Genomic DNA, 26,715 nt, shown 5'->3' with positions numbered 1-26,715 from the left:
ATCTCCTATACTTTGTTACCGATCTTCATTCGGTGCATTTACTCGCATAGCTTTGAAAACAACTTCATAGTCCGTACGGAACTAGTACCTTAGAAGCAACCTTGTCTCTGTAACTTTCGATACTGCACCGTTGTAATAGTGTTTCCTGTATGGTATGAGTTGCGATGACAAGGTAGTTAAAGTTTTCTTTATTGTGCTGCCATAATTGTTCGTTAATGTTGTCATTCGTCATCGTTGACAGCTTGTAATGGATATTTGGAGAGCACATCTCTGTGCTAGTAGAATTTTGTTTTCGTGTTGTATTGAATCGATTAATATTTAAATGATCAATTGTTTCATGGGGCTTTGGAGATATCAAACTGTTATTTATGATTCATTAATTTTAGACCGCTCATAACATAACGTTGAATTTCAATCAACAGATTCCTTAATAAAGTTTATGTTTCCGTAATTGAACATCACGACGATTGTGTGACTAAACAGCCCGTTAAAGTCAATCAAAGCAATTCGTCTGTGAAATTATCGTTTATTTGAATGGCAAGTACGCATAAATACAAGACACAAAATGACATCAGACAGGAACAGTTCGCGAAAACTAAAGATACTATCCCATTCCTAATACGTACATTATAAGGGTTATATTTCTTGGCCACTGTACTTCTTTATTACATACTAAGAAATAAGTTCCAAGAATAGGACGGGAACACATCGGTCGCGACGAAATTAAAATCGTTTACAACCATTCAATGTAAATTGTCGGTTGAATCTGAGACTCAGTTTGATATCTTCTTCTCGATCTTGATGTATCGTCGGATCAGTCGAACGCGTTTCTTGTCAGTGTTACATTCACGGCATTGTGTGTATTTTTATCTTCCGTTTTTGAAATTTTGGTCAGATGCCGCTACACGGGTTCGTTATCGACGTCGATAAACTAGTTAAATGCGAGTTCCACCGATCACAGCGCCGTTTATCTACGTCGATAGGGAATCCGTGTAGCGGAATCAGGCTGCGTCTACTGATTTTGGTGGACCTCAGAAAATCTCATAAATATGTAGGTGTATTCGAGTCAGGTTTTGAAGAATAGGTATGTAATTTAATTATGAAAACAAAGGATACACAAAAACTATATTAAAATGTACTCTTCCAATTTCGAAACAAATTCCATGACTCCTATACTTGTTAATAATGATATATACTTTATTTTTTGTGTATTTTTATAATAGGTAAGAACTTGAAAAAATACCTGTATGTATAACATTTATTTCAGTAATAATTTTTATTGTAAAAATACCTTTAAAATTGTAAAAACTCTACGACCATTAAATCCATAAAAGGCGTTCCGTTTTCCCACGAACCCTGCAGAGACCAGTTCAGTATCAGTGCCGATCCGGTCACGACTGTCAGTCAGACGTCAGTAATGTCTCTACGGAACCCTCCAGCGTTGCAAACTTCAAGGGTTTGATGTTTTGCTCTTGTTTTATGTGTTATGGGCAGGGTAGGTCTTGTTCAACCGGACTTATTGGTTCCTTTTCGCCGTGAGTTCAGCAAGCTTTATGCGTGTACTTTGACGACCGAATGGAGTAGTGGTTAGTGACCCTGACTGCTAGTGCTACGCCGAAGATCCCCTGTTGGGGCACATATTTGTTTATAATATATATCTATCCATGTTAATATATCATCGTATTTAAATAGGGAATTAAAAAAAACATGAATTTCCAAAAGTCGGCGTACAAAAGTTGTTAAAAAAAATTGGCCGAAAACACCGCCTTAACTTCCGGCTCCTTTTGTCACACCCTGTACACAATGATCATTGAACGTTTCATAATTTTCAATACTAAAGTTGTCGACGTCCCATAAATAACGTATAACAACTACCGTTAGCGACCTCAAGATAATCCCCCCTCCCCTTTGTTCCCGTCTTACCCCTCAGACTTCATTAAGGGGCGGTCTTCACTTCGTTAGCAATGTGATATCTAGCGTTGGCCGGTTAAAAGTGGAAAATCTCCCTCTAAAAAGCTTTTAGACCAATAGTTGTTGTAACCTCGGCTGGTTTTGTTTGCTCAATAATAAAGCGCTTTTTAGCTTTTTTCCGACGGGTTTTAAGTTGCTGCTTTTCAACGGTTTACGGCGAGATAAGAGTGGTTTTTAAGTTATTCCGTGTTTTGTTTCTGGTCGTCCGCTGCCGGGATTGCGGAGTGAAGTGTCGACGTTTGTGGGATGAGTTATTCTTCTTTATAGATTCAATCATACGTGTTTTATGCAGTTAAGTATCTGTGTTTGTTGCTTGGCTGGCACCTATGCAAGGTTGCATTTCAACGTTGTCAAAAATAACGTTATTAAATAAAACGACTGACCGTAACGGTTTCATATAAATAACAAAAGCACCTCAGCAAGATTTTAACCTAAGGGTGATTTTCTTAAGCCACCCCCTGTTGCCTATATTAATTGGTTTGGCTAAAAACTCATCGGGGGTGAAATTTCTCCCCCTGTATATACATACACGATCTGTTGACTCACATGTGTGCGTGCATTGTCAATGTGCGCATTATCCGACGAACTTACAACACCTCAACTAATATCATCCATGCTAATATTGCAACTGATTCTAGACCCTCAGATAAGGCGGTAGGGTTCAACATTGCTTGATAGTGTATTTTGCTATGAACCGCTTCAATGACCACATAGATTAATTTCAAAGTTACTTTTAAACTATCAGGACTCCGACAACTTTCTAAGACGAAATTAGGTTATAAATTAAGTTATTGAGTGACGTTTATGGAAATTGGGTTGGAATAGAGTTTAGGTTCCATAATTAAGCGTTTTTAGGGGTACGAGTTTTATATTTTATGCAAACTATCTCAACTCGTACTAGGTCTACTGACAGACTCGTTTGCGTAAAATATCCAAACTTACACTAGAGTTACAGTAAAAAAACGTACAACGTATGTAAGTATATACTTACATATAAAATTAAATAACACTGCACATTTATATCGGACCTTTAAAACAATAGCTCTATAATTTATTCAAAGAGTACGGTTTCATACATATGTTCTCATTTACATGTAATAACTTACAGATGGACGTTGTACAATGAAGGACTCTTCAGGTGCTACATAAGGTTTTTTCCGTTCGTAATACGTTGGCGTAAGAGTTATTTTTGTTATGTATAGTTAAATAGTGTAGGTGCCTACTGTACCTTCTCTAGAGTGAAAGTTTCAATGAATAATGTGTCAGTTGAAACTATAGTGGAGGTAAGACATATTATTATTATTGCGCAGGGTTTGCCCCAGGTGCATTCAATAGTAATTAAAGAGATGTTGACGACCGAATGGTGAAGTGGTTAGTGACCCTGACTGCTATGCCAGGTTCGATTACCGGCCGGGGCAGATATTTGTTTATATGCCAATATAAATTTGTACTATGGTCTTGGATGTTAATATTATGTATATCTATCCATCTATGTATTTGTGTAGATGTATCATACAGCGAGATAGAGTTTTGTCAGCGCAGCAGCGCCCCGCAACATAGTTTTTCGTTATACAGGGTGTTGCAAAAACTGTATACTAAGCCGAAACCAGCATGTGCAGCATGGTACATCTAAGCCCGAATCTGAAATCGTGACTGGTTTCGGCTTAGTATACCCTTTTTGCAACACTCTGTAGAGTGACCCCTCAGCTCATTGTATCGATGATCGCGGATCGTCATCGATGCCCGACCCGACTACTAATCGAATCGATTCAGCAACAACGCGGCCATTGTCTTTTAAATCGATTATCGATTTATCGGAAAAATTGCATTATTTATGGTCTGGCTTGTTGGAATTCGACTTTTGAATGTTTTATTGAAATAGCAAATATAGTTATGTTTTTATTCTTAGGATTAAAATTATATTACTCAAATTACTATTCTAAAAAAATACTTTACATTACCAAAGATATATATGCATAACTTAGTAATAACCATAAATTCAAATCTAAGTGAATCCATTTAACAGTTCTTTGGAACAGATCACTTTAAGCGATACAATCATTTTTATTTTTTTACCTTAATTTATTGGTAATATGAGTATAAGTACACTATGATCACAAATAAATTATGAATAAGTTATCAAAGACTCACTTGAACCTGCCACGGGCTATTAGGTACTTAAGTACTGGTGTTGTTGCAGTAAATACAATGTAAGTAAGTATTTATAATTAAAACGTACCCTTAACTCTTACAGTTTTGTATGCAAATGCAACCCTAATCAGCCCCAGAAAATCTAAACCACATTTTATGCGTTCTTATCGAAAACACTAAACCAACCCTCTCTTTCTAGCATTTTAATTAAACACTGACATACGATAACTTTCACACCTATTCAAAAAGCTAACCCTTGAATGCCTCCAGGGGTCCAGCACACCGCAAGCCTTTAAGATACTAAAACAATAGGGAAACTTTACACTCTCCATTGTTCACAATCGTTAATTGTTTTTCCCTAGCACGGGAGGGTTGATATCTATAGTATGGGTCTTAATCGAATTTTCATATCATGGGGTATTTTTGGCCTGTGCTTGGGGGGTTAAAAGTCTGTGCTGTCTGCCAGTGAAAGAGATATATGGATATTGTAAGTGATTATTAGAAGTGTAGATAAGATCGAAACAGCGTTTATTATTAGGGAATAGCGTTCTGCTTTCGGTGGAGCTAGCCAGGGAGAGATGGCTGTTTTCATGTGTTTTTAAAATTAGGGGGAGTATAACTTGGAAGTTTGTTGGTACATTTCTTTCAGACGCTAGGTACGTAGTTACAAAAAGTTAACAATATGAATTTTTACTTACAAACACGTATTTTTATAATGTTATGATTCATCTCATCAGTACATTTAAATATAATAATTATTATTATAATCGTGCACTTCAGACACTAAACTATAAATTTCACCTTTCGTAGAATTATGTTTCACGATTATATTAGAGTTCATTGACTTCGTATTAAAATGTTAAACTAATCAAAGTCTAAGTTTCTCAATGAAGATAAGAAATTTTGATATGAATAACATAGAGGTTTATTTATAAACTGTTAATTGAATTAAATGAAAACATCATAGAGTCATGTATTATCAGATTTTATGACTAGATTCTCTAATAAGTATCTAAAATTACATATTTCATTAATTCAAAGGTTAACCCACGTGTTATCTTGAATTTTATAATTAAATTGCAATAAATATACCTGTATTTGGTACCTATACATATACTTATACATATGTATACTATAAAAAAACCCTCACACTTCTGTCATGTTCATCTTATTGTAATATAATTATAAGTTGTTAAATTATGTTCATAACCGATGTAAAAAACCTATAAGAAAAACAAAAAATGTTATTATTACCTACTATAACATAGTAAGTATTGCTATTTAATATGGGAATTACTCGCATCTTTAACTATTTTCATGACTTTCAAAGTAGTTTACTACTAGGTTATATAATTCAGTGCTCGAGTACGTTGACCTCTTCATCTCAATCACTGATAATTTAAACTCTGTAATCCATAGCCGCGGGTCTTTGGGGAGATTCAATCCTAACTATAATTAACTCAGTTAAGTCCATCGTGGACTGTGCAAATGTATGTGTGTATGTAACTATAGTTACTGTATGTAACTATAGTTACATTCGATGGAAGTGCCAATCCTGTTACGGATTCCGTTGTTTTGGAGAAGGCTTTATTGGTCACAAAATAACACCGTACTTATACAAAAATTTATAACGTAATGAAAATAAAAAGTGAGATTTTGCAAAGAAGTTTTATCATTTTCAGTTATTTGCTTTAGAAAAATATTTTTTATTCAAATTCTTCCCTTAAAATAGAGCTTCTTGATAGGTAATTTAAAATAGGTTTACAGTTGACGTGGAGATATATGATTTTCAACTTTTTAAATGACGTAAAGAGTTGAAACTCGTGTATATCAAATACAAATTTTGAATGTTTGCGGTGTAACAAGTCTGTAACTTAGTAATGAAATATAACAGCAAGTGTAGTACGATCATTTTTCTTAACTTCTTGACCGGCTATTGCTCTGAGTACTGAAACAGTAGCGGTGTGCGAGTAATTAGGAGTAAATTAAATGATGTGGTGTTTCACGCCAACATGGACGCTCGACCAGCAGCGAGATGGTTTGTGGGCCATCTAGGCCGTAGTTCAATATGTTTACAGTCCACTAGAGGTCGTAGGCCTCTCTTAAGAAACGTAAAAACACTTTGTCCTGCTTGTGTTACAATCGCAGCGTTCCTAAAACTGTGGAGAAATTGCAGTAAATATAACTTATGATTTTGATATTCAAATAGGTTCAAGCATTAAAAAAGAAACAGCGATACAGGGTGTCATTTGAAGCAACAAGAACTGCGTCAGCCGTCGTCGTCGCGGACCGAGACGGCTCCCTTGATTTATCACACCGATCTGAGTAATGCAATTATTGCAATTTATTATGAAATTAAATAAGGTCGACGCGGCGTTCGCCCTCCTTGGGCTGCAAATTTATACCCCTTTGTAGGAAACTATGTTTACTTCTCGGGCGAGAAAGGCTCGAGCGCGGCGCCGTCACCGTTGATTTTTGTATTTTGAGCAAAGACCATAAGGCTCGGAATCGCAAGACGGCGCCACCCCAAGACTTTTTAAGTGGGTAGTTTGCTTATTTTTCTAGCGGCTTATGTTGTCTGTGTCTTGGAAGGTAGATAAATTATTTGCGTCTCCCGGTAGATGGCGTCATTTTTATTAAACTGTAATGCGGTTGGCGTTGTGATTGCAACGGGGCGCCCTGTAGCTACTCGCGTTGACAGAAACGGTTGTTGGATACCTGATTTATCTCTTTTTTATTGTTGGTAAGGTAAAAAGGTTTCATTCGGGGTTTACATATTTAATCTTATGCCTTTTCTGTGTCTACAATATTTATACTGCTCATACCATTTTTGTAAAAAATAGCGTTATAACCTCAAAATGCTAATATACAAAAATAAAACAATGCAATCCATAAATCTTTTTTTATACACAAGAGACAAATTTTATCGTTTAACACGTAAAAAAGTGTTAAATAAATGACCGTTCATTATGTAATTTACTTAATGCTCGTGACGTGTGTGTACGTGTAGCATTCACGTCATGTTAAAAATGATTAGATCCTAATGACTGGCACATTATCGCTATTATTCACTTATCGTCACAGGTATAATTTTTGAAACACCTGGAAAAAATGCCGCCAGTTACAGTAGTAACATGTTAAAAAGCGCGAAGCGTAAAAAGTTTAACAAATTAATTCACTTTTTTCTGTACTAACCCACTACGTGAGCATTAGATGAATGTTTATCCCAAACCCAATGACACCAAATTGGAATAAATTACACTAAATTTTACACCATTCTTGATTTATTGCTGGCACCTATCAGCTGGTCAAAACTCGAAACCTTTCGACGCAAACAAAAACCACTAATAATAAAACATTTAAAAAACCCATCTCAACCTTTACAAACATCGGTCGAAAGCCAACAATCATGTCATAATTTTTACAACCCATTTTTTTCTTTTTTGAACCCACCTGTCAGCGCTAAATAGAGGGCGCGCGTGCTAGATTTAGCTCCTAATAGCTCCCAATTATGGCACAATTTACGTGCCTAACCCTCCTTGCGGACAGTTCCACGTAATTCGATTTCATTGTCACCCTGTACATGTTTACCGCTGTTTAAATTTCAAATGGACACGCAGTAGTTATTTGTTTGTGTGTTTGTTTTATTAAATGTTTAGTAGCAGTGCTGTTAGTAAATATTATATATGATTACTTTTTAAATTACTATCGGCCCGGCTGGGAATGGAACCCTGAACTCTTTTATCAATATTAAATTGTCTGAATATTTGAGCAGATCACTCAGTGTCCAAACAGTCACATCTGCGGGCTTCATCAGGTATTCTTCTGGCGCCGCAAATCAGTTGCTCCAACATTTGTCCCTGCCGATTGAATTGTAAAAATTATACCATGCAGCGCATATAAAATTGATTTCCGAACCAAATTGAATAATAAATTTTTGTGGACGACTCGTTGTCAGATGCAAATTTTCTGTTTGCGGAATTTTTGCCGTCGGCGGGCACATAGTAAGTGTGATTGGTGCGAATAAAATAATGACCATTGATTCTGTTGTTGCGCTGACGTGTTGTCTTTATGTGGACGATGTTTTTTTTAATATATATATATTACACCTTGGCAAAAAGCGGTGTTGTAAGTTTGTGCCAAATATTTGTATCCTTGTCTTGGCCACGGCCACGTAATTAGCTCTGAAACTCCCACCTACTGTTACGACATAGACAGCGCGAACTTTATAAAAATTTGCTCTTTGGTTGTCAGAGACCTAATGTATTACAAAAAAATATAATAGGTATTAATTAATTAATTATAAAAATGGAAATGTTGGTACCTATATGACCTAAAATGAAACGGTGTTACAAATATCTACAGAGTTCGCTCTTCAAAACGATGCGCACTGCTGATTTAACTCCCCACCTGTCGCTGCAATCTGCCATACTGCTCCCTGAAGGATTCTTCAAGTGTTATGTCTGTAATATATCGTTTTAATTGTCTGGTTTTGATTGAGTTTTTAATTCGAAATTATGTGTTTTAGGGTGAGAGTGGAAATACCGAGTCATTGAAACGACGATTAATTTAAATGATAACGAGAATTAAAAGTGAATTGTGGTTACAGAGAGGCCATGTTAGTTACAATTTCCCATGTTTGGTATGTTAAAAAAGATTTAGTCAGATTACTTAATGGATGTAGGTATATGATAAATTTTGAGACCTTTTTCAACCTATAAGTACCTATTACCTATTGGACAATGGACAATTTATCATGGCTGTATGAAATAGCTGTATTTAGTGAGTCAAAGTTTAATGTCTGATCACGCAACGTATCCTATAATTTTTGCGAAGACACCAATTTTTCGACAGGTGCACTTTTTACCGCAAAGAACGTAATATCTGAGGTACTTGTTTTAATACATAGGTACTTAGGTATTTATTTATCTTAAGACCCAACTTTATCGCTTCAAGCCAAAGTCCATAGCCCGGCGTGACGGCTAATGGCGTCTAATTGTTTAGCCGTCCATATCTGTGGAGACGATCTCGCTCGGCTACGGACCACGATACTATCGCCGCACTATCGCTTGAGTATCGTGACGTGATGCCGAGATAGGACCCCGACGGCTAAGAGCGGCGGGTTTTAGATGCAACATCTATCGACTTATATAACCTATTCTTGTAACCTCCGGGTCCTTCTGCAGGCTGGACCGACGACCTTAGGTGGGTATAGCTGGTAGTGGCTGGATGAGGAAGGCCGTGGACCGAGTGTTGTGGCGCTCCTTGGGAGAGGCCTATGTCCAGCAGTGGATGAATATAGGCTGATGATGATGCATTCTTTAACATGGCGTTATGTGTTTGAGGGAAAAGGGTGTCTGTCTGTAAATCGGTTGCGTCATGTGTACTGTGGTTAGTTACCTAAAAGTTAAATATTATTTGGTTTGAGTAAAAATAATAATAATAATTTATTATGAATGAGTTTCTACGTTCCTTGACATCACATTCATCCTGTTAAAGCAGGATGAGCCAATGCCGTGGTTTTATTGTATATAAAATCTAATTCCAACTACAATTGCCCGCAAAATGTCTCATATCCCTCCACATTGTTATTGCAAACCAACCTGAACGCACCGCATAAATATAATCCTAAAATTAATGTGGTTAAAATGCAAAATTGAACCGGTTACCGGAAGCACCGTGTCAAACGCATTTCGCAGTGCCCCCGTGCGCAGGCGCATAATGCGATCTTCGTCATCGTAATGCCCCGATTATGCGCACTGGCGCATGCTAATCTTAAGAAGGTGGAAGCTGTGTTTTCTTTGTACATGTTTTATGGATTAATTATAAATATAAGCTCTTCGCTTGCGGCACAATTATGTACTTACTTATGGTTCAAGCATATTAAACTAAACGTCTGATAAGTATGGTTAAATGTACCTAGTCGTTTGTGACCCTGACTGCTACACCAAAGTCGTTTGTTTAATGGTTGTGTTATGTTTATTATAATATTTAATTTTCTATTTCTATATTATATCTGTGTAAATATATCAGGTGGCCGTGTGTGAGATGTCCCTACATATATATTTATTATAATGTATTATAAATATAACTTGGCCCATGATAAATTGTTTCAGAGCTTTCTTAATATGGGAAATGTATTGCTCCCGTTAGATAGGCTTGCTGCTTTAAAACAAATGAACTCCAAATTATAACGACTTCTAATTGCTAGTTAGCAAAAACTCACCAAAATGATTGCCCAACAGACCGCCGGTTCCACGTTTCTTACAGGTCCAATTACCATGGACATACAAATAGGTGATTCACATACTTTTACATTTTGCATTGTTAGGTAAAGAGGTTAACAATAGGTGTTAATAGAAAACCGTTTTGTTCATTCATTAGGGAGCGGGGAAACACGCATGACTCTAGACTTGTCATGGTTGTAATTAGGGAAAAGTTCGTGTGGTTATACCTATTTGTGTAAATAGAAGCGTCCGTTACGTAGCTGAGCGATACTCAGTGATCGTAACTGATCACTGAGGTTAAGCAACAACTGGCACGGTCAGCCATTGGATGGGTGACCGATTTCAAGTGGTTCTTTTCTGGACGCTTCCATACTTCGGACGGCACGTTAAGCCGTGGGTCTCGGTTGCTTCGGCTGCTTCGGCTGCAGTCGTTAAGTGAGTAAAAGGAGTTTTTGTAAAACCTACAACTGCTGTTTAATCTTTAAGCTCTGTAGTTTTAGGTCTTAAAAACCGGCCAAGTGCGAGTCGGGCTCGCGCACAAAGGGTTCCGTAGTAAGCACAATAACTTAACCAAAATTACAGTTAAATCAACCTATCTCAAAAACTATAAGAGATACTTTGATCAAACCAAAAATCGTTGAAAGAGTTAATTAGCATGCATCACCTCTATTTTTTTTAGAATTTTATACCCCGTAGTTATAAAAATAGAGGGGGGGGGGACATACTTTTTACGACTTTGAGAGCTGATATCTCAAAAACCGTTCACTTTAAGAAAAATGTTTTTTAGAAAACTTTATATCATTTTAAAAGACCTTTCCATTGATACCCCACACGGGTATGTACATCGAAAAAAAAAATTTCATCCCTCAGTTACATGTATGGGGGGCCCCACCCCCAATTCTTTTTTTTACTATTTAGTGTCATATTTTTGTAGCGGTTCATACAACACATATTCCCATCAAATTTCATCACTGTAGTACTTATAGTTTCCGAGTAAATCGGCTGTGACAGACGGACAGACGGACAGACGGACAGACGGACATGACGAAACTATAAGGGTTCCGTTTTTGCCATTTTGGCTACGGAACCCTAAAAATGAAACTTCTTCACCTAGATATTATGGAATGTAATAACTACACGTTACTGTTAGATAAAGGTACAGTAGTTTATATCTTCTGGCAATTTCAGTCAAATTAAACTCTTACCCCCTTATTCATAGAAAAGTTACAAGACGTTTTAACAAATATACTGTTTTGTCCCTCTCTGTCAAAGAACAAATTATTCTTTGACAGAGAGGGACAAAACAGTTTATTAGTTAAAACGTTTTGTAACTTCTCTATGAATAAGGGGGTTAAGTTGTAAGAAATAAGAGCGGTATAGAATCTGAAGTACAATGTTTGTACGTTCGCGCGTGCGGTGCATTTTATCGACTGAAGGTGTGAATAAACTTAAATATACTCGTCTGTAATAAATAATTGATGATTTCCTTGTTGTTGTTTGTGACACAATATAAAGCTTTCTTGTGAGTACTTACCGATGATAATGTTTTATGAATGACGCTACATTCAATGATAAAACCCACCGCAGTTGTCATAAAAATATAATATTATGAATCAACCAAACATTTTTTTATCTACAACACGGTTCTGCAATGCAATGGTTTTATTTTAAAACGATTTCAATATATTATTAAAGCAGTAATTTGTATGGAATTAAACTTAGAATTAAATTGAATTGTAATGACGTTAGGTACATTATATTGTTTTCAATGCGCAGAAACCGCTGACATTAAAATCAATATAATAGTTTTCTAAAGCGCTTACATCATCATCACGGGAGGGATAGAACTTACAAGACTACACAATGAATTAGTTTAAATATTATGTAATCATGATATTGATACTATTATATTGTAACATACTTACTTATTACTTGCAATGTTTTCTATGCAAACCGTGGAGATAGCTGCGAGATAGTGAAATTGAGAAAGTAACAACACATGTTTGTCAAAGCTTTAATGGCTGTTCATGTACCATTTATCTGAACGAACATTTTAACGTCTTATCTCGATGTCGCCAACACAGTAAGGTGGGTTTATTGTTTCTCTTTTGTCAATAGTTTGCATAATAGTTCAAATATAATACATAATATACTTACTTTTGTCATCCATTTTTATGACAACTTCATTAGAGTAGTGGTTTGATTCTTGGTGGATACCTACACGAATATAACACAATAATCTCAACATACTTAATTATTAATTCACAAAACGGTCAATATTAAACTAATCTTAATACAATTAAACGTGTGATACTTATTTCAAATCTAAATATGTAATATACAAAACATACCTACATAAACTATGTCATCAACATTGCACGAAAACTTTTGGTGACCAACTAATTGGTCATTTTATCACGTTTTCTAGTTTGTATAATGTCGAACATTAACATGCCCTCTTACGGAAGCTCCTAATGGAATCATATCTGACTGTTGACTCATTTTGTTATCTTTTCTAAGGATTTTTACTGGGCACTTAAAAACTCTTTAAGGATTATAAAATTTTGGTGACTAAAAATAATAAGCTGGTTAGGTAAAGTTCTATACTTAATATAAGAACTCGATACTAATTGTGACCGATACGGGGTGTTAGAAAGGTGACTCAGCTAGTCATTCTAAACAAAGTTTATTCGATTACGACTTTGAAAAACCATTCAGTATTTTTTTTCGGCTTACTCTATAGCACTGTATACTAAAATGAATCTGTTCATAAAATAGATACTGCCAATAACTTTCTGTAACTGAAGTTTATTTCAGCTAGGTATGTAAGTAAAACACTGTCGGAAACTAAAAGTCATTAAAATTATCGTGAAACTTACAGGAGGTACCTATTGTTACGTACGGCGGCCGACGATTGTGCTTTCAGATCGGTTCATTCCTATCGCATCCAGTTTTATTATCACCATTCACCACAATTGTTTTTTTATAAATTTATTCGATACTATAAAGTAAAAAGTCTGTACTTACCTCTAAAAGTGACTTGACATATTCATTTTATTAAAATGATATAAAAAATCGATTTCTTAATCTTCTCATCTTGAACTCTTCCACCGTCTTTAAAATATTTAGGTATATTATTATTTTGATGTCACATTCACCGTATCATTTTGGTGCCTCAACAACAGCTGCAGTGAATACGTTACATTTATAAATCATAATATTACAATGTTATCAAATCAAAAAGCAAAAATAAATCAGCAAAGATTTAAAACCAAAAACGAATTTATTTTAAAACTTACTTACTTTTATACTTTTTATATTGTGTATTTGTACTATTATTTTATTACTAACATAGCATAAGCAAACTAACAAATATGGATCTTGATATGCAATAAATGATTTAATTAAAAATATTTATTTAAATAATAATTAAAAATTCGAATCGTATCATTTGGGAGTGCCCCGGACCCTGAAACTCGGCGTAACTTCTGCGCCATCAGGCTTCAGTTTGACCCACTTTGTCCCTATCTCTATTAATTCTGAGAAACTACATACTTACTCTTTCTATATTTTCGAATATACCTACGAAAGTTTATAATTATTTCTGATAGAATTTAAATACAACTTAATATAAAAAAAATATGAGTACATAGTATAAAATCCTTGGGTAGTGACTTTGTACCTACAAAAGATTTCAAAACCTATAATTACCAATATTTTATCTTTAAATGTATCTTTTATCAATATCAATTGGTTACAATTACGTGCAAACATTATAACATTATTTAAAAAAAACACTAACTCAATTAACTGTAGCAGATCATATAATTATTATGAACTCCTTATGAAAATATTTATAAACTCATTTATTTATCGAATAAAATGTTGTTCTGATTATGTTTGAACACAATGAATTTTTGAGTGCACCTTTCAACTTGAGAAATTGTTCATGTTATGTTTCAGATTTAGGTAATCGTATTTCATAAGCCACGTCCACCTACTCAGCCTTACCCTTTTAATAAATCAACGAATTTCGTAAATAAAATATTTTGTAGGTTGAGAAAGACGAGGGGATGCTAGATTCTAATTTTAGCCAAAAAAAAGTAACCACCCTTAAAGTAAGTATACTGTACTTTAAGGGTGGGTTGCACCATTTAACTTTAACTATTACAAACGTCAAATCTCTTGGCGAGACAGATCAATCTTCAAGGGATTTGACGTCTGTAATAGTTAAAGTTAAATGGTGCAACCCACACTAAGCTTTTATCAATGTATGACGATGAAAGTAAATTTCCAATTATTTTTACTAGAAAAAAATATGAATCAAAATTGAGTTAGTTCTTTTAAAATGTACAATCCAAATAACGTTAGGCTCTGACTAAAAACACAAAGTGTGTTTGACGAAGAAGCTAAACTTTAAGGCGAAGTTTAGAGCGAACCAACGTTGTCTTGTAAAAGTTTATTTATTTACAAATTGTTCTGTTTGTGTCATGTGTGGCTGGTGAATAATGTAGTTTTAGTGGTTATAAAGTTTTAAACGAATCTCTGTTTGGATGCAGTGAGGTGCTTCTACGAGGTAGGTAGTTGGATGTTTTTCTTTTTTCTTTAAAGTAAGCGTCCACCTATCGGTATTTTATGTATCGAAACTAACGGTTTTTCATAAATTTATGGAGAAACGGCGAAGTGAAGTGGACGCAGTTGTGTGAATTTTTTATCCCAATAATACTGATTGCGATGCGTCCGTTGAATACAATGCAAAAATATGGACGCTTACCCTAATAAAAAGATGGAAATTAGTTACAAAATAACTACAAACAAGCCCTGAATTTCTCTAAGTGGAAGAATTTCTGCACGCAGTAGAAACCTCTCAATCTATCCGGATTCACAATGGATGTTAAGGCGCAGTTACACGGCTCGATGTAATCATATTCGGTATAATAACCGCGGGCGATCGCGCTTTGAACTCGCCGGCGCCTTTGATGCTGCGCGCGGGTCGCTCCTGTCTGGTCTTCGGATCTATGCAAGTGAGAGAAAATCGGGAATTAAATGTGTCGCTGTCGGTTACTTAAACTGTTATTTAAATTAGGCAATAGGAAACTAATAAACATAAACATATCTTTATTGTAATAAGTAAAAGCATACAAAGTGGGGTAGCCCTGGTTCCTAAACTAGGGTGACCTGTGTGTCAGGAACCAGTTCCTTCCAAACAGTGAACAATTCTAGTTAAGTATTACAAATAAATGAAATAATGAAAATTTATTTTAAATTAATAATTGTTAATGAAATTTATAAAAATTAATTTAATTTAATTTAATTTACAATATTAATTCAATCTATCAATTAGGCTAGCTAGATGCGGATAAACTTGGAAATGTAGCCAGTATGCCGGTGATTAGATAAGGTATTTCTCATAATATATGTATGAAACATTGTACTTGTATGAATTTGACAGATCGGTGGTGTGTCGGTAGCTGGACCCTCTTCTAGCCTAAGCTCTGAAAAATCCAAACTTATTCTCAAACATAACTCAGCCACGTGACCACACAGGAAGCGCCCGTCAAGTGGCAGCGGTCAGGGCCGAGTGGTGGCAGCGCGTCTATTTTTAAACTGACAGTTCGGATGGGCCCGCGGGTGCATAGGGCACCGAGTGTTCGGGCAGACCCCGCTGTGTCAGAATAGAATGCGTTTTTTTCCGGCGAGTTTTTAGGGAGTGTGAATTTGGGATGAGCGCGGAATTGACCTTTTCGTGCCAACAGGTTATTTTTTTCCGTTAATAATTTTATTTTCATGTGTGAATGTTTTAAGCTCTGTGTAGACCTGAGTCATTAATTAGTGTAACAATCACTAACTTTTCATAAATATTATCCTACTTAGTATTTTAATCATACCTAGGTACATAATTATTTAAAAGTGCCACCTGATGGCATCGATGTCCCGCACGCGATTATAATATATAGCTGTTCCCGCGAGCTTCGCTTCGCCTTAAAAAGTTTTCCCGTGGGAATTCCGGGATAAAAAGTAGCCTATGTTCTTTCTCAGGGTCTAGACTATATGTATACCAAATTTCATTCAAATCCGTTCAGTAGTTTTGGAGTGAAAGAGTAACAGACAGACAGACACAGTTACTTTCGCATTTATAATATTAGTTAGGATCTCCAAATAATAGTCATGTTATGTACACTTAAATATTTTTACAATATATTTAAATATGAATCCGTTAAAAAACTTAGTCTCCGTCAATTATATTTAGTCCAGATTGTTATCGACCTGTGGCCGACTAATATCGTGTTGTTTTTATTCCACTTTAATGATAATGCGGCTAAGTGAGGCCACGCCCCCCATTTCAGAAACGTCTCTCAAACTCAAACCATCACATTTTTATGTCATAATTAATGCTTAGCTCACACTATCATTATTGATAATAGCCGTGTTTGAAAACAAAAAGTTTGGATATAACCAACAATATAACTTATTTATAAATCTCTTATTAGGTGATAAATTAGTGAAAATTCAAGTTTGCTTAAAATTTATTAGCCATAGACATATAACAAAGTAAGTTTTAATAATACGCCAGTAATGCTATAATTCCGAGAAATAATTATCAATATTATGATTCTATTTTGTTTTATACCTATTACAATACAGACTATAAACAATAATATTTCAAACGTTTATTTTTTGTTCTAAGCTCTGTGTACGACTATATCGAGCTAGTGTGGGTTGAATTGTTATTTGTGGTATAATGGAACTGCTTCTTTTATTTACTATTAAGTAAAGGATTTATGTGCGAGTGGAGTTGTAAAACGTAGTTTTAAGTTTTCGAACGCTTTCCTTTCCTCGGGCTTTTTATAATTTATGTTTTGTGTGCGTGCGTTTAGGATTGTGTTGGCTTTCTCAGCGTTATGTCGTTTTCCGGATAGGGAGTTATAGAATCTGAGCATACCTCGGAGTTCGGAACATCGTATCAAAATCAGACCATATATTATAATGTCGAGCTATTAAGTTTAGCACACACTGAGTGTACAACAACAAATACATGCACTTATTTAGATGTATGTAAACCATCCTCATCACGACCGGGTCTCCTTCCAATGAAGGAAGGGTTTAGGCCTAGTCCACCACGCTGGCCTAGTGCGGGTTATATAAACCAGAATTCCACCAAATTATACTGATTCCATATACTATATTATATCAATTCTATGTAAACACTGAAATCAGGCTATTCGTATGGAAACAACAACACTATTACATCATTATGATGAATCACATGACACCGTGCTGTGTTCATTAATTAATATTATTAAGCAAACCGTTTTTCCTTGTCTATTACAATTGCGTGGTTGATATTTATTTTTATTTAATATTTATCTTAATAATACTTATCATCATCATCAGCCAATAATCATCCACTGCTGGACATAGGCCTCTCCCAAGGAGCGCCACAACACTCGGTCCTCGGCCTTCCTCATCCAACCAACCTTATAAGTACCTAGTATTTATTATTTAAATATGATACTGTTAAATTCAATATTAGGTATTTTAATAGTTTATTTTCCGTTAACTTATTTACTTAGTTGTGCCTGATGTCGCCGTGTACCTATCCTTACCTAGCACAAATAGCACAATACCTATTTATCACAAAAGTGTTAAATAAGAATTTTACATACGTTTTAGATTTTAATCTATGACAACATAATAGTATATTTTATTTTTAGGTACGTTCGAATAGACATATATTATTTCCACAAATATTTTTCCCAACTTCGGGATAAGAGATTATGATGAGGTCTGAGAGTAATTCTTAGACATCCACTTTTTTAAGGTACGCGTCAACCTATTGGCATCGTATATCGTACGTATTGGACCAAACGGATTGTCATAAGTGTATGGAGAAACGCGGGATTGGTAGTGCTAATGAAGTGGACGCACTTGTGTGAATTTCTACACAAAGAATACTGAATGGTCTGAATGTGATGCGTCTTATCATTAAGAAGATAAGACTAATTCTAGTTGATTGTATTATTACGCCGATGCAAGATTTTGTTATAAAATTATAAAAGAGTAAACAAACCTCCATCAGTATCCTCAGTAACTTTGTTCTGTAAATAACATTATTGGAAAAATAAAATACTCACTAATAATATTTTCTCCGTTCGCAGGTAACATCGCACATCAAAGGGCACTTTTTGTGAGTAAATAAATTATAACGGTAGTAGAAAAACAGATAGAAATAGAATTACAAAATTATTAGCTACGACTGAAATAAAACTAACATTCATACATATATTAAACACTGCTTCGCGTAATCCAGGTAAGGGTAGGCGATTTTTTCATCCTTATCCAACAAAAACTAAAGATAGTTCTAAGGTTTTAACCGGGTTATAGACATTCATGTTTCCACCCAGGACTATTTTATTCTTAGTTCTCGTAAGATTTATTATCATTTCTATCAGTCTATAATCTAAATTAGTAAATTTACCAACTGTGTAAGTAATAGTTAAATGGGTTTTTAACACAGTACTTAACATCTGTTTATCATCGCTAAACATCTGTTTATCGTGTGTCCAGTTTTTATGGTCAGACCGAGAATGTTTAAATCAATAAATTCACCGAATGACTAAACGCCAAACACTGAACGCCATATATTATTTTGTAACAAAACAGTAGTTTCACGGAATATAGTTAACCTATTTTACTTAGTTCCTGATATGTCGTGTATGTTTGTCCAAAATACTATTGAGTATGTTCATGTACTGATTTCCTTTCGTTGCTTTATAAATTCCTATAAAAATAATGCAATATCTGAACTAGGTAGGTACTTAAATAGGTACAAGAAAAAACTAATTATCCGTCACCTGTTTCGAAGCTTCGATCATACTTCACGGACAAACACTCACATAAAAATTATAACACCCGTATTTTACAGGCGGGGTTTAAAATTCAAGAATCACTTGAAAATCCATACACGACAAAGTTCACGAATAATACTTATTCGTATTGAAATTTTCGCCACCATCCCGCAAAATCTGAAAGTACAGACGTAAGCAATTTTCGCACATATCTCGTGAATTTTTACAACTGGCAATACAATCAAGTGCATGTCAGCCGCACGCTGGAAATGTATAAATAAAATGTTGCCGCCCGATATAAAATGTTGATGTTGCGTTTTCTTATTTTTCAATGAAACTCCCGTGCGGGCGACGGGACGTCCGCTCGCGACGGCGGCCCAAGGTGAAATGACTCCGGATAGCTTGTTAGGGTTGTTAATAAAATCGTAAAAAATACACGCCTTTTTTTATAAAAGCAATAATACTTATTCTGATTATGATTACAAATAACTTATTTGTTACCTATATACCTAGTAAATTAAGAGTAGAATAAAACCTTTTATGACGAATGCCTTAGCATTTCAATTCGTAGTTTTATCTTAGTTGATTCTTCACCATTGAAGTTAAATTGACTGTATGTCTCAACATGGGGAACGGTGTATTCAAATAACATCTATATCCTGCCTGCTACAGGCAGACACACTCAGCTATTCGCAGCCCTAAGACATACGCGGCTGCTCACAGCCCTAGCCAAGAGTTAGAATCCACATGGGACGCACCCCGCTTCATTGCTTAGAATTAAGTTATTGTTAAGTTTAGTGCACTAATGTGGGGTGAGCGTGTGGTGATGATGCATAACGTACACACACACACACACGGACACACACACAAACATGTGAAGGTGTTATAGCTTGTTCGTTCAAGACGGTTAGTCGCTTTAACTCAGTCAAAGTGCGTAACGGACTTAAAGTAAGTAGGAGTTCCGACGTCATAGTTTTACAAGAAGTAATTAACTTTATTTAGCCAAAAAAAGTATTCTTATTATATTACCTAACCATGGTTCAAATTCCATATAAACTCACGAGCAATGAAAAGTTCCATTTCCAAAATGGCTCACCAAATAGCTCAAATTTACATGTACTTCAATGTTGCAGACGGCGTAATTAAGCTAGCCTTTCCGTTTAGGAGTAAGTCGGTGCTTTTGTCACTGGAACGTTTTCAGTGATGGTCCCTCCCGTCACACCTCCCTCAGCCCTAACATAGCACCCTATTTGCAGTGTTCGCGTCGCATTATAGAAATTCCTATTCTAATACATTTCTATCGATACATCAAACTTGTCAAAGGTGAACTATTCGATGTATTTATCACAATTTGTAGCTAAATGTAGCGGAACAAAATCGATATTTCTCTTAGGGGGAGCCGCGTTGGTAATGTAACTAAATTATTTCAGCACTGCAAAAGCAGTAATTGTTGTATCTATAGAGTGACAATACCCACAATAATAAAGTAGATTAAAGATTGTGAGTGAATTTAAGTACCTACAGCAAAGATGGTCTGTAGGTGGGTATAGCTATCATATAAGGGCAGGGTTGCCAAAACCAATTCATCAAAATCCCCAAAAATCCTGATCGAATTCCCCAAATTTGGGGATAAAAATCCGCGGATTCCCCACAAATTCCATATAATATGGCTAGTCAGACTAGTCAACGTTAATAATCCCCGACATTCAACACTAAAAGACGCATAACTATTGAACTGATTTTTTGATTTTAATAAAACATATCTTGGAATCTCGGGTTAACATTACCTATAACCTAAAAAACTAAACAAACGGTTTCAGCTGTTTAGGGCCTATACCACAGACATATACACAGATACGTTTGGCTTGTAACACGGAGTAACACCCCTCTTTTTCCGTCGAAGGTTAAAAATAAAGCAAAGATAAGCTAGAAGTTAGTACTTGAGCGGAGTGGTGTGAGTTACAAGTTGCTCCAGTAGGGAACTGTGTAAAATGAGTAGTGAACTCACTACTTGAGAGAAGGTTTCCCGTTTTCATAACTTTATTGTGAACTGCGGTGTCACTTTTCAAACGCCTTTTAGTGGTTAAAGAGGTTTTCCGTTGTAACCTATTGCTGTCTTAAGGACTATGTAGACAGACAGTTTTAATAGGACTACTACTAATCTAAAACCTCTGATATAAATGGAGAGGAGTATTAGTTACTTTGATTAATTTTTGAACTAAGTATAAAGGATTTTTAGCTCAGGCAGGATATTGTTGCTCAAATATATGACGGCTTGTCCATACTTAGACTCGTAAATGTATTTATATTTGTAATATCTGTACAATAAAGAGTAAAATCAATAAATAAATATATGACTCTTTTGCTTTATTCATCACTGGATAATTCAAAGTTCTTACCAGTGCACGTTTTCTTAACAAAAACATGAATCAATATCTAATAAATTAATATCTGTCCGAACATCAAAAGATAGACGAAACCGATAAAAAATCTTGCACTTATCCAACATTACATCTATCATTAATCTTTTTTGTCTGTCAATTAGTAAACAATACCGTCAGCCGCTGGATCCGGCTGTAATGTAACTGTCGGTGTCGATATAAAAAACTGTTCATCCTTTTCTAAGACAAAAAGCCAAAGTTTTCGCTCCCACTTATATCGTAAATCAAAACGGAGACGTGAACCGAATGAAGGCGCGTCAAAACGCTAAAGTTTCTAACAAAGGACCAGTGTGTATCTAACTTTAGACTCACTTCGAAAAAGCAGTAAAAACCCTCTGCCGAGTGACAACCAGATAACGCGACCACCAGAATAGCTTTTTAAGAAACACATTAACTTTTTGTGTCGACCCTCCACCCAGCTAACTATCCCTTGATGCTCAACAAATCCTGTTTCAAATTTCTCAAATCAAAATTCACAAGTCAAACAACAAGAAAATTAATACCGGATATAAATAATCGCAAATTTACATTGCGAGCCGGAGGAGAAGGAATCAAACAAGAGAACCGGAAATCCGAAAGCAAACACGAAAACCTTAGTTGCACTCGGTGACTCAACTGATAAATGTGCGATAAAAATGCACTTGGCGTTATCCGCGCGTTATTATTAGCGCTGCATGCGAACAAGGTTACAGCGGAGCTTCGCCTGCGGGCCACAACATCTAGATGCGTCAACGGGCCGAGCTTTTAAAAAGCTAACCCATCCTGCGGGAAAGAGACGGGACACGAGCACGTGGGAAGTGGATTCCGAACTCACGCACCCCTTCCGCCCCGCGCCCCTCCACCCCGCCGCCCCGGGCGCCGCGCGCACTCGCCAGTCGCGCGCCGACCGTCGTCCCGGCCACATCTCCTGAGGACTCCGCGCCGGGTCAAACCGAGTGCACCCACCCTGACGTTGTGCTGTGAGTGAGAACGCAGTTCCTGTGATTTGTTTTGAGTGTGACGTCACGTTAGTGGATGTTGTGAACGTAACGAAATTGTGTTTGAGTGCACTATGCGGTTGTCCGCACCGTTATGAATGGTCTGGATCGCTGCTTCTTCGATCAACGTAAGTGTTTATGTTTTGGTGGCTGAAGGGAAAATTGTGCGGAAATGGAAAATTGCCACCTTGTTCGCATTGCGGTCTGGCTGTGAGACTGCGGCTCGGTGGCTCGATGTTTTCAGCGAATGCGGTTCATATTTATTACCTACATATGTTATTTAATCTCGATGTAACTACAACAGTGTAGCTTAAACACGAAAAAAAAACGCGTTAGTGTTTTCACATTAAATGAACGTAGGTACTATTGATATTGGACGTTCTAATAAGATATACTCAATGACTTAGTAATGTTGGTGTTATAAAATTTTAGGGACTAAAATCCAAAAAAAAACAATAAGGCAAAAAAAACAGAAGCTTTTATAAAACAAAATAAACAAAATGACCAAATTACAGATGACTGTGATACAAAACATTTTGCGGTAGTCAATGTAAACAAAGTTTAAAATCCAATAAGAAGTGAACATAAGCTCCCTCTAAATTACGTAAACGTTAGAAAACACATGGAATCGACAAGCACAAACAATAAGTTCACTCGTGAAAACCATTTCGTAACAAAATGTCTAAGAGCAAATAATATTTACTTGACTCAGTGAACATGACACTGCAACACAATCATCTCTTCGACATCTCTATAGAAGAAGGAATTGAAATGTGGAATTTATTTTAATCTTGTAATATTTATTCTTGATAAGAATTTACTTAGAGCTAATGACAGTGGAATAGCTTTTAGTGTTAACATACATAATAATGATAAGACATGACCAGGTCCAGAAGTACAGATATTCATCGTTGACATAAATAAAGAACTTTACTGTAGATCAAAAGTATAAAATATCTATTGATATAGATATCGAAAAACAATCGATCTTTAGTAATTATGAACACTAAAGATTAGTCATAAATATTTGAAAGGTAATTGTTTACAATACCAAAATGAAATTTAATAACTATTAAACTTTCTAAATATTTAAACGATACAAATTGATCCTTTAACTTGACTCGATAAAATAGACATCAAGAAACGGTTGCCAGTTGAAATAAATTGATGATGATTTGTTCAATTAAGACCTTAAAGGGCCAACAAACGAACGAGCTGTGAATGGGGCAGCAACTCGATTTGATGTCGTGAAATCATTCAATGGTCAAGTCAAAGGAATTAAGAAAAATGACTTTTCAAATCTTGAAGAACAATATGCCGTTGATTTCTCATTTTGGAAGTCGTGATACGTGCTACCGATGAAAGTAATCAGAGATAATAATTATGTAATACGAATATAACGACGTTTAACTATGTGATCGTAATGCTGTGTAAAATCCTATACGTATTCCAATAATTTCACTGTTCACATAAATCAGATTAAATTTTCGAAAAAACGGTCTCCCTTTTAAACCAACACGTTTTAAACCGATATTTCATTCATTCGGACAGCCGAAAGTGTATTTTTTTCTCCAAATGACCATTGACACCAAGAGCCAATAAAGCTATACAAATCACACCTACTTGTCCCAACACCTTCGCTTTAAACATACATAAATCTCCGTATGGAATCCACAAACAAACGACAAAAACTACGTAATATTTAAATAGTTCACCGCAGGAGTGTCCCAGACCACCCGCGCGATCCGCCCAAACTTTGCTATGAGCACGCACGCTCCCATTATACTATCAAAAGATACTCAATCCCGCCTGTTTTATTCAGTTTTTGTGTAATTTACATCCGGACAATCGAAACGTGTTTTCGTTTTGTTTGGTCTAGTTCAAGGCGCATAATTTTAGTTAAATTTATCCATCCCAGCGTTGAAATTGCTCCGTCATTCTAACCTTTGTTTTTTGCCTTCGGTGCAACAGCAACGATATCGAATTCACAATTGGCTACCGGATGATACACGCTATTGATACTTTAATAAAGACAAACTATATTAGTGTCTAAATAAAACGAACAAATTTTATTGAATGCATTCTTGTTTTTATTTGTAAATACCGGGTGGCATGTTTAGCTTTCTGAGTGACGGCAACAGACCTGCACGGAATCTTAACAATCTCCCCTAAGTCACGGTTAATTTAACCCTAAGTCGACACATGAATCCCAACGGCAGAAAGACAACGACGGAACTCCCACGTGCGACTCTTGAACAAACATTCGCTTCCCAGAAACACAATGTCGTTTGGGGACAAAACAAAAACACTGCACTCTAATTGCCTCAACCACCAACATATGGCTCCACGTCTCGACAAAATCATAATTATCTATTGTGACCTGACATTAGGTAATTTTGGAGAGGATGCTTTAATAAACCCCCCGCAATTAAGGCACCGGTGCCCATTCGATGCGCAAGAAAAAACGTCAAGATAACATTTTATAGACGACCAATAAAAGAGTTATGGTTAGGTAAACGATCAAACTTAATAGGCATAAAAACACAATACTTTCGCTTATTGCTTGATGCTTTTACCGTGATCGTAAAGTTCAGACAAATTGGTTTTAAAGGACCGGGCTATAGCTTACGGCTTTTTTGTACACTTTATTGCAAAACTCCTTTTTTATGTGGGGATTGTTGGGTATAAATTGTCCCAACTGCAAACTGAAGTGGACGAGCGTATCGAGCCTTTTTTGGACAGATGTCCATACAGCGGCGATATTGCCAACAGGATTTTGCAACCACGCAAGTGAAATGCGCCGAGTTGCTTCACTGACTCGTCGATTTTAATTTTACGGAATAACCAAAACTGGATTCATTGCCCAAAATAAAAACCACTTTCACATGTAACGTACAGAGTGGAAAACGAATAGTTTTATTCAGAGCTCTCCTGCACAGGAATGTCAGTAAATTGAAGAGTAAAACACAAATGGGTTTATTCGTCTAATAATACATCTCTAATGACTGGTAATTACAAGCTGTATCGACGACTATGTCTAGGAGCCACACAAGTAGGAAGCAGATGGGAGCTTTTAGCGAGAAATTAGGTTAAACATCAATCATTCGGTTGATAACGATAATATTATATCATATAGTGCGTGTGGGAGGGGAACATTGTGATGTAAGTGAAGACTCAAGTACCACTACATCTGAGAGTGAGTGAGTTAACCGCAAAATTAATCAGTGAATTGAATTTGAATTCCTGATTGCACTACTAGCTTTATATAGTATATCACTAGATTGACTTGCCTAGCCTGTGTCTATAGCTGAAATGGATGGTCTTGTTTGATAAAAAGACATTTCAAGTTAAAAATTACAATAACAAATAACTTGAAGGATTTAATTCAGTTCAATGACCCGCTTAATTTAATAACGATATTCTGTCGAATGTACTATATTGTGCTCGCGTCTCGCCGTGCTCATTGTTTTGTTCTTTTCTGCATTCATTTAGTTTCCATTGAAACAAATGCTTTTAATGATATAAAATTAATCTGGAAATGTGACTCTGATTTAGATCTCAACAGCTGTACAAACTTTTTTCTTTATGCTAATTTTAAATAATGTACAAGTACTTAGACTTTTATTTCAGTATCTGAGTGAGGGTAGTAAGATATAAATCTAGAAATGAAATGTTTAAGTACACCATGCGTTGAGTTGTTAGTAACTAATAATGTACAAGATAAACACTATCATTATGCTTTTCGTTCGGGTATTGTTTAGTACGAGTAACAGCACCGTGTGTTTCCAATGAATACATGAATGTAATATTACCAAGACGGTACTATTTTTCGATTTTCCGGAACAATAGCTCCGTTGAATGGATAATACGTTTCATTATCATATTTAGTATGGCTTATGCTTTTATGTATGGGATTGTATTGATTGATGATGCCACGTATATTGGAGTGTTAAGTCGTTTTTGGGTAGCATGGCAGAGGATTATGTTATGTAATTTAAGTGGGAGTTTAAGGCTCGAAGGGTCTTAAAAGAATGCAGCTCCTTATTAGGTTAAGCTGTTAAAGTGGTTATGGCTAAAGTGTTGTAATTCTTGGATGAGT

The 26,715-nt window shown here is 35.8% G+C and overlaps 1 protein-coding gene across 5 annotated transcripts in view; it reads left to right on the top strand.

Moving 5' to 3' along the window:
- Positions 1-26,715, top strand: part of LOC105385660 (teneurin-m) — a 392,514-nt gene that overhangs the window by 195,490 nt on the left and 170,309 nt on the right. For 4 of the 5 annotated variants that reach the window (XM_038111852.2, XM_048625225.1, XM_048625224.1 and 1 more), the window contains exon 1: positions 22,501-22,744. The exons of the other annotated variant lie outside the window; for it this stretch is intronic. In XM_038111852.2, the coding sequence (XP_037967780.2) occupies positions 22,711-22,744 (34 nt within the window). In that variant the 5' untranslated portion in view covers positions 22,501-22,710. Of the gene's footprint in view, positions 1-22,500; positions 22,745-26,715 lie in introns of those variants that run through there. 5 annotated transcript variants of the gene reach the window in all.

This window comes from Plutella xylostella, chromosome 13 (assembly GCF_932276165.1).
Source record: "Plutella xylostella chromosome 13, ilPluXylo3.1, whole genome shotgun sequence".
NCBI lineage: Eukaryota > Metazoa > Arthropoda > Insecta > Lepidoptera > Plutellidae > Plutella > Plutella xylostella.
The sequence above is the reverse complement of the archived record's forward strand: the minus strand, read 5'-3'. Positions and strand labels throughout refer to the sequence as shown.